General features: G+C 46.2%; 1 protein-coding gene across 9 annotated transcripts in view; it reads right to left on the bottom strand.

Moving 5' to 3' along the window:
* The window catches only part of KALRN (kalirin RhoGEF kinase), a 637,395-nt gene that overhangs the window by 18,034 nt on the left and 606,581 nt on the right, over positions 1 to 12,780 (bottom strand). For 8 of the 9 annotated variants that reach the window (XM_046658061.1, XM_046658067.1, XM_046658063.1 and 5 more), the window contains 5 exons: positions 8,253 to 8,280; positions 7,592 to 7,763; positions 5,809 to 5,930; positions 3,599 to 3,730; positions 1,385 to 1,549 (listed from right to left, as the gene is read on the bottom strand). In XM_046658061.1, the coding sequence (XP_046514017.1) occupies positions 1,385 to 1,549; positions 3,599 to 3,730; positions 5,809 to 5,930; positions 7,592 to 7,763; positions 8,253 to 8,280 (619 nt within the window). Of the gene's footprint in view, positions 1 to 1,384; positions 1,550 to 3,598; positions 3,731 to 5,808; positions 5,931 to 7,591; positions 7,764 to 8,252; positions 8,281 to 12,780 lie in introns of those variants that run through there. The other variant, XM_046658074.1, reaches the window with a different exon arrangement.

Here is a 12,780-nt window from a genome sequence, read left to right as displayed (position 1 = left end):
AAGCCTCAAAAAGACACTGGAATCGGGGCTGGAGGGAGGAGGCAGCAGAGAGGATGGGGCAGAGTTCCAAGACCAAGGAGAAAAGGAAAGGACGGGCTCCAAACATTCTAAAAACTGCTCTTTCTTACCCACTGTGCTCAGGCATTAGTGAGCTCATCGGGACTACTGAATGATTCAGCTTGACCCAAAATAGATGCCTGGCTAGAGTCTTTGGCAGTGTCACCTGGTGTGGCATGTTAATTCCCTGCAATGATTTACACACACGCACACAAGCATGTACACCAATATCTGTTTACGTTGTCTGAATTTGGTTCATGCTCCAGAGGAGAGGAAGGGCTCTTCTGATGCTGATCACCTCAGCTGCCCAGAGCACAAGCAGCTGAGGCTCAAGGTGCCTGATCCATCCTGAGCTCTGAGGAAGCAGAGACCCAGGGCCAAGTTTCCCAGTGAGTCACAGGCCCACGGGAGCAAAGCCATCAGGAGGGAGCTGAGCCAGGCTGGGGTGGAGACGGGGCTGGGGAGCATTTCCGGATTGACTCGGGGGACAGCTGTAGCCTGAGGCCCTAGAGGGTTTCTGAAGCCCCTCTGGAGACTCTGGGGTTCCTTTAACCCTGAGGGACAAAGGTTCATTGCCTTTTAAGTCCAGTGACCCCCTCTCACTGCCCATCACACACAGTCCACTCCCAGGCACTGCCGACAACCTCACGACTTGGGGATATCTTCAGGCTCACAGGTGTCCTCCTGCCCCTCTGGGACCAAGGTGGCTTGGTGAGATAGTGAAGAGGGGGCAAAATAAGAACCACCTTTGTCAAATACTCCTGTGTAGCTGCTTATCTGTGTATCTTAATTATTCAACACATCTACATAAAAATGTATTAATGTTGAGAAAAGACATTCTGGGAGGGCTGGGGGTGGGGAAACCATCAAATATTCATTTTGCTTCAAATCCTTCATCCACTGCTTTCCTCTCCCCACTTTAAATTGGTGAATGGGGCTGTTCCTCCTGTACACTAATGCCTGGGAGCAGTTCCCAGGGAAGGGCAGGCTTGCTGTTCCTGTCTCAGAAGAGGGGCAGAGAGCATCCATTGACTCATGCCTCCTGCCTGCCCCTGTCAGCTCCTGGAGACACACATGGGTGCCTGGGAACCCGGCAGACATGCGTGGCAGATCTAACTTTTGCTCCAAGACACCTGAAATGATCCTTTATGGAAACACTCTTCATCGGGCCTCTGAAATGTTACTTGACTGAAGCCGCAGAGCAAATCCAGGTCAACTTTTGCACGGTGGCCTGACATCCCAACGAGCGGCCAGTGCCAGAGAGTGTGTGACAGCGGGCCTGGTGCCCTGCTTCCCCCCTGGGGTCTTGGGCACGGCTGGCACTCACCATACTCCGGAAGTCGCACAAACTCCGAGGGCTCGCTGGGGAGGCTGATCCCCCACGGGTTACTGGCACTGACTCTGAACTGGTAAGGACTCCCGGGACTGAGGTCTTCAATGACGAGGTAAGTGTCCAAGGTTGAGGCTACCGACTGCTGCCAGGCCTGGGAACCTGTGCACGGTTTCCAAGAGAGGGAAGGAGAAAGAGCCAGAGGAACATTGTTTCAAAGACCTTCAGCGAACAAAGAAAGGAAAATCCACACTTCCCATTCAAGGGAGTGTTGTGGTCACTGCGTCGGCCTCTGAAAGCCAGTCCGCCAACCGTGGCAGGTTCGGGTTCAGTTTCCTAAACGACTGAACATGTCATGAGGGAGGTGGGAGCAGACGGCCTACAGATTCCGTTCATTTCCACTGGCGCACATGTGAGTGAAAAGACACACATCACACAGTTCACACAGGAACATGTGCAAATTTTAATAAGGCCAGAAAACTACTAGAAATTAAAAATAAAATGAGAGAAAATACACACTCTGAAATGAAAACAAGGTCGAAATGATCATGTACGAGCACTACATACATGGAAAACCCTGCAGAAGGCGTCTCCACCTGCTTCTCTCATTAACTTTCTCACTTCAACCCACAGAACCCCGAGGAGGTCAGGCCCATGAATCTCACTTGACAGATGAAGAAACCGAGGCTCAGAAAGATTAAACAACTTTCCCAAGAGAACTTCGTTCGTAAGATGAACCAGGAACTGAGTAACGTTGAGGTAAATCCGAACTTGGTGAAATGTGTCTCTCAGCTCAGATTTAAGACTGTCGTGCTGAGTTGGGAGACACAGGAGTGACAGCTTGAGAAAGATGCAGAAATAAAGTGCTTTATAAGTTCATGGGGCCTGTTTCATAGAAGAACGAAAAGTTAAAATAATAAGAGTAGGGGCCGGCCCCATGGCCGAGTGGTTAAAGTTCGCGCACTCCTCTTCGGCAGCCCAGGGTTTCATCGGTTCGGATCCTAAGCCCAGACATGGCACCTCTCATCAGGCCATGCTGAGGCAGCATCCCACATGCCACAACTAGAAGGACCCACAACTAAAAATATACAACTATGTACCAGGGGGCTTTGGGGAGAAAAAGGAAAATAAAATCTTTAAACAAAATAGTAAGAGTAATGGAAAGTCAAGTAGAACGAATGATTTTGGTGCCGGGTGCCAGCAGCTGCCTTCAGTCCAGTTGTGTGATTCATTGTGTGGTTCAGAGACTGTTGTTAACAACTGGAGCCGCCTGGCAGCTTCCGGTTTTACCTAATTCTTCTTGATTCTAGGTGTCAGGCTCAGGTGTTTCTAGCTGCTGAAGAACTGTGTGCACTCTTAGCAAGCAAACCTAACAAATGTTAAAATGGAACAATTCAAAGAAGGCATAATCCATATGTACATACATATATATATATCTCATGATCTCTAGATTTTACCCTGGGGGGAGGGTGGTGGTAAAGCTCTGCTCATGCTGCCCTAGTTATTACTCTGGCAGAAGGGTCACAAATTAGCAAACCAGAGACCTGGGTTCTAGAGTCAGCTCCGCCTCTTCTAACTCCAGCCTCGTGTTCCTTTTGTTTTTATGAATTTTGTTTGTTTGTTGTTTTTTGGGGTTTTTTTGAGGAAGAATAGCCCTGAGCTAACATCTGCTAATCCTCCTCTTTTTGCTGAGGAAGACTGGCCCTGAGCTAACATCCGTGCCCATCTTCCTCCACTTTATATGCATGATGCCTGACACAGCATGGCTTGCCAAGCGCTGCCATGTCTGCACCTGGGATCTGAACCAGTGAACCCTGGGCCAGCGAAGTGGAATGTGCAAACTAAACCATTGCGCCACCAGGCTGGCCCCCATAGCCTCGTGTTTCTTGACTTTCTCTAGGCCTTCGCCTCATCACTTGTATAATGTGCCTGACTGTCCCTGTCTGGGTGAGTGGGCTTGTTAAGTAGGGGAGTGCATGGGAAGGCATTTGGAAACCAGCCACGGGGCATCATCATTTTGGTGAAAATGGCTGCCCCGTGTTTGAGATCAGAAGGCAGCTGTGGTATGGCCCTGAAGGCTTGGTGCTGAGTTGGAAGATGCAAGAAGGAGCAGCTGATGAAAGGCACAGAGGCCAATAGTTTTATGACTCTGAAGGACGCCCTCACGAGGAAGAGAAGGCAGAAAGGGAAGAGCTGGTGAAGACGGCCCACCTTCCTCTCTGTACTCCACGGTGTAGCCAGAAATGGTGCAGTTTCCCGTGCTGGAAGGGGGCAGCCAGCGGAGAATCACGGACGTGCAGCTTCTCTCCTGGGCGATGGGGCGGTTAGGGGCTGCTGGAACACCTGCAGGGGAAGAAATTAGGGTCAACTGCTATTTCTGCAGAACTTGGCATTTTACACCAAGGTCCTATGTCTCCCAGGAAATGTTACCTAAGCTGTGTCTCAACATTTCCCTATGACCTTCTCCATCCAGTGACATACATCCCTCCAGGCCTGAGGGAGACTTGGGAGACACACCTTGCTGTCAGAAGTTCTTCCTTGGGCTAAATACTGCATGCAGGAGATAAAACTTGGTCAGGGAATGACTTGAAAATATACTACAAAGCCATAGTGATCAAAACAGCATGGTACTGGTACAAAAACAGGCACACAGATCATGGGAACAGAACTGAAAGCCTAGAAACAAAACCACACATTTACGGACAGCTAATCTTTGACAAAGGTGCCAAGAACATACAACAGAGAAAGGATAGTCTCTTCAATAAATGGTGTTGGGAAAACTGGACAGCCACATGCAAAAGAATGAAGGTAGACCATTATTCACACCATACACAAACATAAACTTTAAATGGATCAAAGACTTGAAGGTAAGACCTGAAACCATAAAACTCCTGAAATATACGCAGTATACTCTTTGACATCGAACAAAAAAGGATCTTTTCGAATATCATGTCTTCTCAGACAAGGGAAACAAAAAAAAACCTAAACAAGTGGGAGTTCATCAGACTAAAGAGCTTCTGCAAGGCAAAAGAAACCAGAATCAAAACAAAGAGACAACCCACCAACTGGGAGAAAATGTTTGCAAATCATATATCTGACAAGTGGTTAATCCCCATAATACATAAGGAACTCACGCAGCTGAACAATAAAAAAACAAACAACCTGAACAAAAAATGGGCAGAGGAGATGAACAGACATTTTTCTGAAGAAGATATACAGATGGCCAATAAACACATGAAAAGATGTTCAACATCACTAATCATCAGGGAAATGCAAATCAAAACTACACTAAGATACCACCTTATGCCTGTTAAAATGGCTGTAATCACTGACTAAAAATAAGAAATGTTGGAGAGGGTGTGCAGAGAAGGGCACCCTCATCCACTCCTGGTGGGAATGCAAACTGGTGCAGCGACTGTGGAAAACAGTATGGAGATTCCTCAAAAAACTAAAAATAGAACTACTACATGACCTGGCTATCCCACTGCTGGGTATCTACCCAAACAACTTGAAATCAACAATCCAAAGTAACATATGTACCCCTGTGTTCGTTGCAGCACTATTCACGATAGCCAAGACATGGAAGGAACGCAAGTGTCCATTGACTGATGACTGGATAAAGAAGATGTGGTGTATATATACAATGGGATACTACTCAGCCAGAAAAAAGACAAATTTATCCCATTTGCAACAACATGGATGGACCTGGAGGGAATTATGCTAAGTGAAATAAGCCAGTCTGAGAAAGACAAAAACCAGATGATTTCACTCATATGCGGAATATAAACAAACACATGGACAAGGAAACAGTTCAGTGGTTACCAGGGGAAGTGGGGTAGGGTGGTGGGCACGAGGAGTGAAGGGGAGCTCTCATGTGGTGACAGTCAAGAAATGATGTACAACTGAAATCTCACATTGATGTTAATTCTTATGAACGCAATTAAAATTAAAAAAATTAAAAAATAAAAACTTGGTCAGGGAACCATGCAAGAGGTGTATGGTAGGGCACGGACAGCTCTTAGCAAAGATTTTTTCTCTTCCCATTTGCTAGAACTTTCTTTTGGAATTTTCACAATGGACCTTTCCTTCCCCAGGTCTCATGGAGCTCTTGTAATGTCTACTTAAAACGTCAGACTAACACAAATTACAGAGACACAAAGCAGAATGGTGGTTGCCAGCGGGTGGGGGTGGGGAGGGAGGAATGGGGAGTTGTTCAATGGAGAGAGTTTCAGTTTTGCAAGATGAGAAGAGCTCTGGAGATGGGCTGCGGTGGTGGTTGCACAACAATGTGAACGTCCTTAACACTACTGAACCGGATGCCCCAAAATGGTTAAGATGATAAGTTTTATGTTGTGTGTATTTTGATACAATTAAAAAATAAATATTAAAAAACAGATAAATGTTTGAGTAACAGACTGTACCTTGCACTTTGACTGTGGCAGACGTCGATGTGGTGCCGTGGTCATTTGTTGCTATGCAGGTATAAATCCCGCTGTCTTGGGGCATCAGATTGCAGATCTTCAGAGAGATTTCCCCAGAATCACTAGGGACATGAAAAGGATGTCTTTCACACTCCAGTAGTGAGACGATTGATGGGAAAAGGTTGGCACATGGTGTGCTGAGGTGGAGGCCTGAGGTCCAAGGTGTAGTCCCAGGTCTGTGACCTTCCCACACACCTTGGGTGCTGACCTTGCCTCTGTATCCCCAATTCCTTACAGAGGAAAGAGATTCTTGCACGCGCATCTCCCATGTTTGTTGTAAATGAGGGATAGTGAAGGAGTCAAGTGAGAAGAATTAGAACATGGTTTGAAATAGATAATGTCCTAGACAAGTCTTGGTCCACAACAGTACTAATGTTATTGCCCCCAGCAACTTCGTCCTAAAGTATTTTCGGTCTCACAGATGGATAATGAATGGGATAAGAAAACCAAAAGACTAGAGAATGAAAGTATTCAAGTATTTCAAATTCTACGTGTAGGACCCTCGGAATAATTAAGTGAATTAAGTAAAGGGCAAATTTCTCCACTAAATGACCACTTTCCCAGTAGTCCCAGTCTGGGTTCCAGGACATCACAAGGGAAGAACTGCTCTGAAAGGGGTCAACGCAGAAGTCACAGCCCCGCTCCCTCCCCACCGGTTGTGACATATCCTGGTGATCTTCATGATCCTCACCAAGCTCTGACTCTCACCCTCAGCTCCGTGGGTCCACTGATATTTTAGGACCTGGCAAGGGAGTCTCTGCTGGGAATATGATTTTGCATGCAGACAAATTAAGTTAATGGATGAGAGTTGTTCCTAGGTGTTTCTTCCATAAATGCTTCTTAAGCATGTAGGGCTTGTTATTGCGTGTCCACTGTGAGCAGCATACACAATAAAGTTCCCAATTAGTAGCAATGAAAATTAACAGAATGGTTGGGAGGCAGTCAACTAAGTTTTATTACACTGCCTTCTTGTGGACAAACCTGCTTGTGGCTGGATTTTCCGTTTTCTATTGTACGTTTTGGAGTGAGTCATTCTTTTTTTCTAAGAAAACTGTTCTTAGCTTAACGGAGGAATCAAATATGTCACTGTTCCACAGGATCCTGGGGGCACAAAGAACACCGGGATGTCTAGATGTGAGGAACACCTTCCTCCAGGTCTGGATTCTTCACCACTTCCCCCAACAAAGAGATTCCCTTGGGGATGCTTAGGGAAAGATCATTAAATAGGGTGAATGTAAGAAGTTACTGTCCAAGCTGTTCAAAAGTATGGTTCAGGCTTGACCTGAGATTTATGTTTATGTTTTCATTTGTGCAATTTGGGTCCAGAATGCAGTTGTTCCAAACTGTTCTGGTTGGTTCCAGGAATGTCTACTTGATGCTGAGCAACATGTGAATATGTGCTGGCCACAACCCAGATGTCCATCAGGCTGAGCAGCAGGTTGTGGTGAGTGTTGAGGCTTTGCCTCAAGCTCACAACCCTGAGTGCACTGTCGTGTGAGTGCACTATCGTGAGAGTACCCTAACGTGAGCCACCCATCGTTTTTGATGGAATCACTCTCCTAATCAAGGCCAAGTGTTGGCATCAGATTAGGCTCCAGGCAGCTCTTCTCTTGGAGATACTAGGTAACCAGAACAGAAGCTGCATCCCAGACTTAGCCTCTGGGTGCCGCATGAAGCTGAAGGGGGAGGGGCAGGGTCATGGGGGGTGGGGCGTTCAGCTTACCAGGAGGAGACAGTATATGTGGCTGAGCTGTTGTCAGTGTCGAGGATGTTCTGGTCTGGACCCTTCCAGGTGATGGTGGGCTTCGGCCGTCCACAGACTTTGCACTGCAGTGTCACTGTGTCCCCAAGCAAGCAGGTCACATCCACTAAGGGCACAAGGAATTCTGGGGCCACTGTGGTCAAATCAACATAAATTCGCATCATTGAGAACAAGCTTAGACGAAAACAGGCATTTTATGACACAACACTCTCATTCCCCAACCACGTTGTGTAATGATTCCAATAACCTTCCGCTTAACAGTGTTGTCATCTGTGTCCCATGAAAAAGCATTTTAAAAGTAATAAATGTTTATTGTAGAAAAATCAGGAAATATAGATACACAAAGAGAAGAAAAAGCTCCATGATGTCATGATCCAGAAGTAACTACTGTGAACATTCTAGAATATATATCCTTTCAGGCTTTATGTAAACACTCTTTTTCTTACAAAAACTCGGATCCCATTTTAGATATTGCAAGTTGTGGTCCCTTTCACTATCCAGTTGATCATAAACACCTCTCCTTGTCCATCAGTACAGAACTCCGGCATCTCCCCCAGGGCTGGATCTGCCATAAGTTATTTAACCGAACCCTTGCTCTCAATTTGACCATTTTTTAACTCACCTTCTTGGATGAAATTTGGATTTAAGATCTGAAAAACACAAAGAAACAGAAAATTGCTTAAATCCTAAACTACTGAAAGAGAACAGGAGACCTTTACCCTACTGAGTAAAAAGAAAGTGCAATATAGGGAGCTGAAGCCAGGAGCCCAGCCTCTGGGCGTTTGTGACCTGATCACTCTCCAGTAACGAGATAGGGCACCTGGCTTACTTTCCTGTCTCCTCTGGCTGTTCACACCCCTCTGGGTGGCTTGGAGCCCCAGGCAGGTCTATGTGACTGTGAGTTCTGCTGGCGGCAGCTGGCCTTTCTGTCTTCCATCGCCTCAGCTGCTCTCCCTCCCCGCCATGTGTGTGAAACCCCATTCTCCACACACCCCCATTCAATATGCAGTCAAGCAACGGGAGGGCAGCTGAGTCTTCCCAGCATCATGAATTTTCACAAAGAAGATGCAACTCCTCTCAAAGTGGAAGGACAATGGACATAAACGAGCCCAGTGGTTTCCTTCCAAATGGAGCCTCTGTCTCCCCAAGCGGAGAATCTTCTCTTTAAGCAGCTAAATGCAAAGCTTGTCTGGTTGAAGGGCAAAGAGAGAAGTCCTGCCCGTCCATCCTGTCCCCAGCACGGCCTCCTGTAGCCCAGGCCTCTGTAGGGCAACTTGCAAACCACTGACTAATGGTTCTAGTGCTCTGGCTGCTTAGGTGAGGCAGCGGAGTCTTAGGCCAAGTGACTTGTGTGGTCACATGGCTGGCTGGTGGAGGCACTGCTGGAGCTCTCGGCACATCCTGCACTCACACCTCGTGACACCGTGGACCTTCACAGAAGGGAAAGCCTTCCAGCCGCCTAGCCATGCTGGAGTTACCCCTTCTTGAGAGGTGGTCCCCTTGATCTCCCCCCATCTTTTGTATGACCTCTACTCATTAAGTCTGGGTCCCAAAGCCTGGCGGGGTGAACAAAACATGGGCTTCTGAATCAGCGAGGCTGGGCTCACCTCTTTTGTTTGATGTGATTTTATGTTGTTTAAAATTTCTTAGCATCCATTTCCTCCACTCTAAAATGGAAGATAAATAACACCTAGTGCAAAGTGTTATTACAAAGATTAAATGAAATCATGTACGTCAAGTGCTTAGCACAATGCTTGGCAAATAACAAGTCTTCGATGACTAAATAAAGATTATCTAATTCTAATCATCCTTCTGCTAAGCTGCCTCTTGTTGCAGTGGATTATCTCTAACAGTTTATCATGCAAAATTCTTCTTTCTTTCATAATGAAGCCAGAATGCTCACGTACCTTACAAACAGCCCATTCATGCTTCTCTCCCTGTATGGCCCGTGTTGTATGTGAACGTGGTTTCTGTGTGTTCTTCCCTTATCCAGAGATTCCTAGGAGCACTTTCAAATAAAGATGCTATTTCCTCCTTTGGGTTCCCCTTTGCAAACCAACTTCCCCCATATACTACCCAGGTTTTCTATGAAGTGGGCTGCAGAAAACTCTTGTGATGCCAAGTCCTAGTGTTGAGTGTCTCCAGACTGACCCCGGCTGTGCCCTCTGCTAGTCTCAAAAGGCCACTCACACCACTGCTCGGCCTTCCTTTAAATCGGTGATTCTCAATCCTTGACCCAGGCAGCTTTAAAAACACAAAAAGACCAATGCCTGGGTCTCATGGGTGCAGAGGGGCTGGGCATCAGGAGCTTTGAAAGCCGCCTCCGGTGATTCAATAGGCAGCCTGGTTTGAGAGCTGCTGAGAGTTCCTCTCCATCCTAGGGAACTGATCTCCGATAAACCAACTTCCTGCCGCTGAGACTTTTGTGGGGTGGGCCGGGCTGTGTGGGGACCTGTGGTGGAAGTTACTGCTTTTCCCACGCCTAAGAGCCTCCCTCTACGTGAGGCGACCCTGGGCCATGATGGGGGTCTACCAGTAACCATGGTGGGCGGTACCGCATCACCTGCAGGGGTGCTAAGGAAGTCGTGAATTTACCCAGCTGGCTTAGGTGAGGCAGGGAGAATGACACCCAAACCAGTGGTTCACAAAGAAAAGGAAACTAACAATATTTTCTAAACGTTAACAGTAGTCATCTCAGGGGGTGAATCCCCCATTCAAAAACGATTATCTTCTCCTCCGGGATGGTGTAAGGTTCTGTGGATACAGAGATGCTAAGACATAGGCTCTGCTCTCAGGATTTATAGAACGTTATGTGAATTTGGGGGTGATTTTTTTCTTTCTCTTTCCTGGGTTTTCTAAATATTCTGCAGTCAGTATGTTTCACTCTTGTAATTTTTCTTTTTTATGAAAAAACAGCACAGTCAGAGCCTTTCTATAGCTTTTATAAAACTGTAGGTCCTTCAAGGACAGGAACCACTTGTTATTCATCTTCGTACGTCAGGCACCTAGTGCAGGGTCTGCTGCACAATGGGCATTTAATACATGCTGGTTGAATGAATATTTGACCTTTGTCTTCACTTCAGTTCTCCAAGAATTGAGGACTGGTTCATAAACAGAATCTGGAAATTGGACCAAAAGATCTATAAAACAATTACTTCTGGGTATATTACCAATAATATTTGATTGGAGCCTATTTTCAAAGACAAATGGAATGCAAACTTCTTGGAAAATGATTAAAAAACAAGAAACTCCATTGCTTCTGAGAGAGGAGGTTCTGAGTGGCATGCTGTGCAGGAGGGAATGTAAATTTGGAGCAGACAGAGCACGTAGTGTTCAGACCCTAAGCCAGACATGCTTTCTTGCCTTGGACAACATTCTTAAGCAGCTTAGGCCTGAGTTTTATCTGTAAACTGAGGATAATAAGGCTCCCCTGGAAGGCTGTTGGACAGAAGGACTCATTTACTTAATGAAGATTTGTTGGACTCACCCTTGGTTAGGTGGTGATGGCCAGCAGGGACCGAGGCAGACATACTCACTACTCTCAGTGGGCCAACGGTCTAGCGGGGAAGACACCTGGACCTGGCTGATGTTAATGACCAGCCTTCCACAAACACGAAGCACTACCCTCTCCTTCATCCTCCTCCACTCAATCAGAAGGACTCTAGGGTACAAACGACTTGGGAATGCTTCCAACTTTTTCAGTGGCCTGTATTTCCCATCCTGATGGGAATCCACAAGGGAGCAAGACAGTAAGTCCAGGCCAGGAGTATCAGAGAGGAGACAAATGACACATGGCAGTTTCCTACGTTAGGAAATTTTAAGTGGGGTTTCATACACCTGCACTGCGGCAGCTTAGAGAACTTCTTGCTTGATTTGTCTTTCTCATCACAACCTCAACTGAGTTAAGTATATTATTAGACACATTGTTTTTAAAAAGCAAATCTTCCTATTTGGGTGTAGACTTTAGCAGGGAAGTTGGAGAGAAAGCTTGCCAACAAGGCTGAATTGCAGGATCTCTACCTGGAAGGAGCTTGTGGAAGGCATTGGTCTTCATTCCTCTGCCTCTGCCGCCCCAGGTGTTGCTGATAATGGTGATAACATCACTGATGTGTGTAGCATTATAGACTTGGCATAAAGTACTCACAAGCCCCTTCATTTGCTCCTCCAAAAGCCTGAGAGGAGGTGCCGAGCAGGTGTTATTTATTCTCATTTCCAGATGGGATGGGGAAGTAAGTGTAAGATCATAGAGAATGACAGGATTGGCTCTTAGTGCACTTCCCCCCCAGCATTCAGTGCAGAGGCAAGGGCCTGGGAAAAGTGCTGTGAAACATCATCATCGATGTCAAAGGCCTACCTGCTTGCCTTTGCTCCCCAACCTCACTCTCCATCCCATCTCTGTGTAGTCCTCTTCTATAAACTCTAACAAGGACCAAGAGCCTGGGCAAAATCCATGCGAATGATCTTTCTAACTTTGACGCTGGATGATGCCCATAGAAGATCTGGCCTTCATTTTTCCTCTTTCTACTTTGAAGCAAATCAGAGTATGGACTGGAGAGGGTCATGACAGCCTTCTCCCACTGTCGTGTAATGACCTATGTGTTTGTCTATGGCTCCCTATGGACTACAACGCCTATGCAGCTAAGGACTGTGTTTTGTTTAGTGTTATCACCTCACAGCCTAACACAACACCTGGCACATAAGAGCTCCATTGATATTTGTCAAATCAGTGAAAAGTTAAAGCAGTAGAATCCTAATTTTTGGAAGGAGAGTTTAGAAAATGTCTTGCCATGACCTTAGAGTGTTTTCCTACTTCCGTTAATCAGGAATGTGACTTGCTCTGGAATCTCATCAGTCAGTCCGTGTCTGAGATTTGGCCAACAGTGAACTTTTCCTCCTCCTTGCCCTTCCAGAGGCTGGTACCTACAGCCTTGATCATTGCAGCCACCTGCCATAACATCTTCTTTGCATGTTATTGCCCTACCAGACTTGTGAACCCTTTGAAGAAAGCAACCCTTTTATGTTTTATATACCATCTGTCATGCTGCTTAACATAGCATCTTGCAGACAGCAGAAGATCAAGTATTTGTTGAATCAAATTAACTGAGGTCGCTCAATTAGTAAACTAGAATTTAGGTCTCCTGACCACCTTG

Source organism: Equus quagga, chromosome 4 (assembly GCF_021613505.1).
Source record: "Equus quagga isolate Etosha38 chromosome 4, UCLA_HA_Equagga_1.0, whole genome shotgun sequence".
NCBI lineage: Eukaryota > Metazoa > Chordata > Mammalia > Perissodactyla > Equidae > Equus > Equus quagga.
The sequence above is the reverse complement of the archived record's forward strand: the minus strand, read 5'-3'. Positions and strand labels throughout refer to the sequence as shown.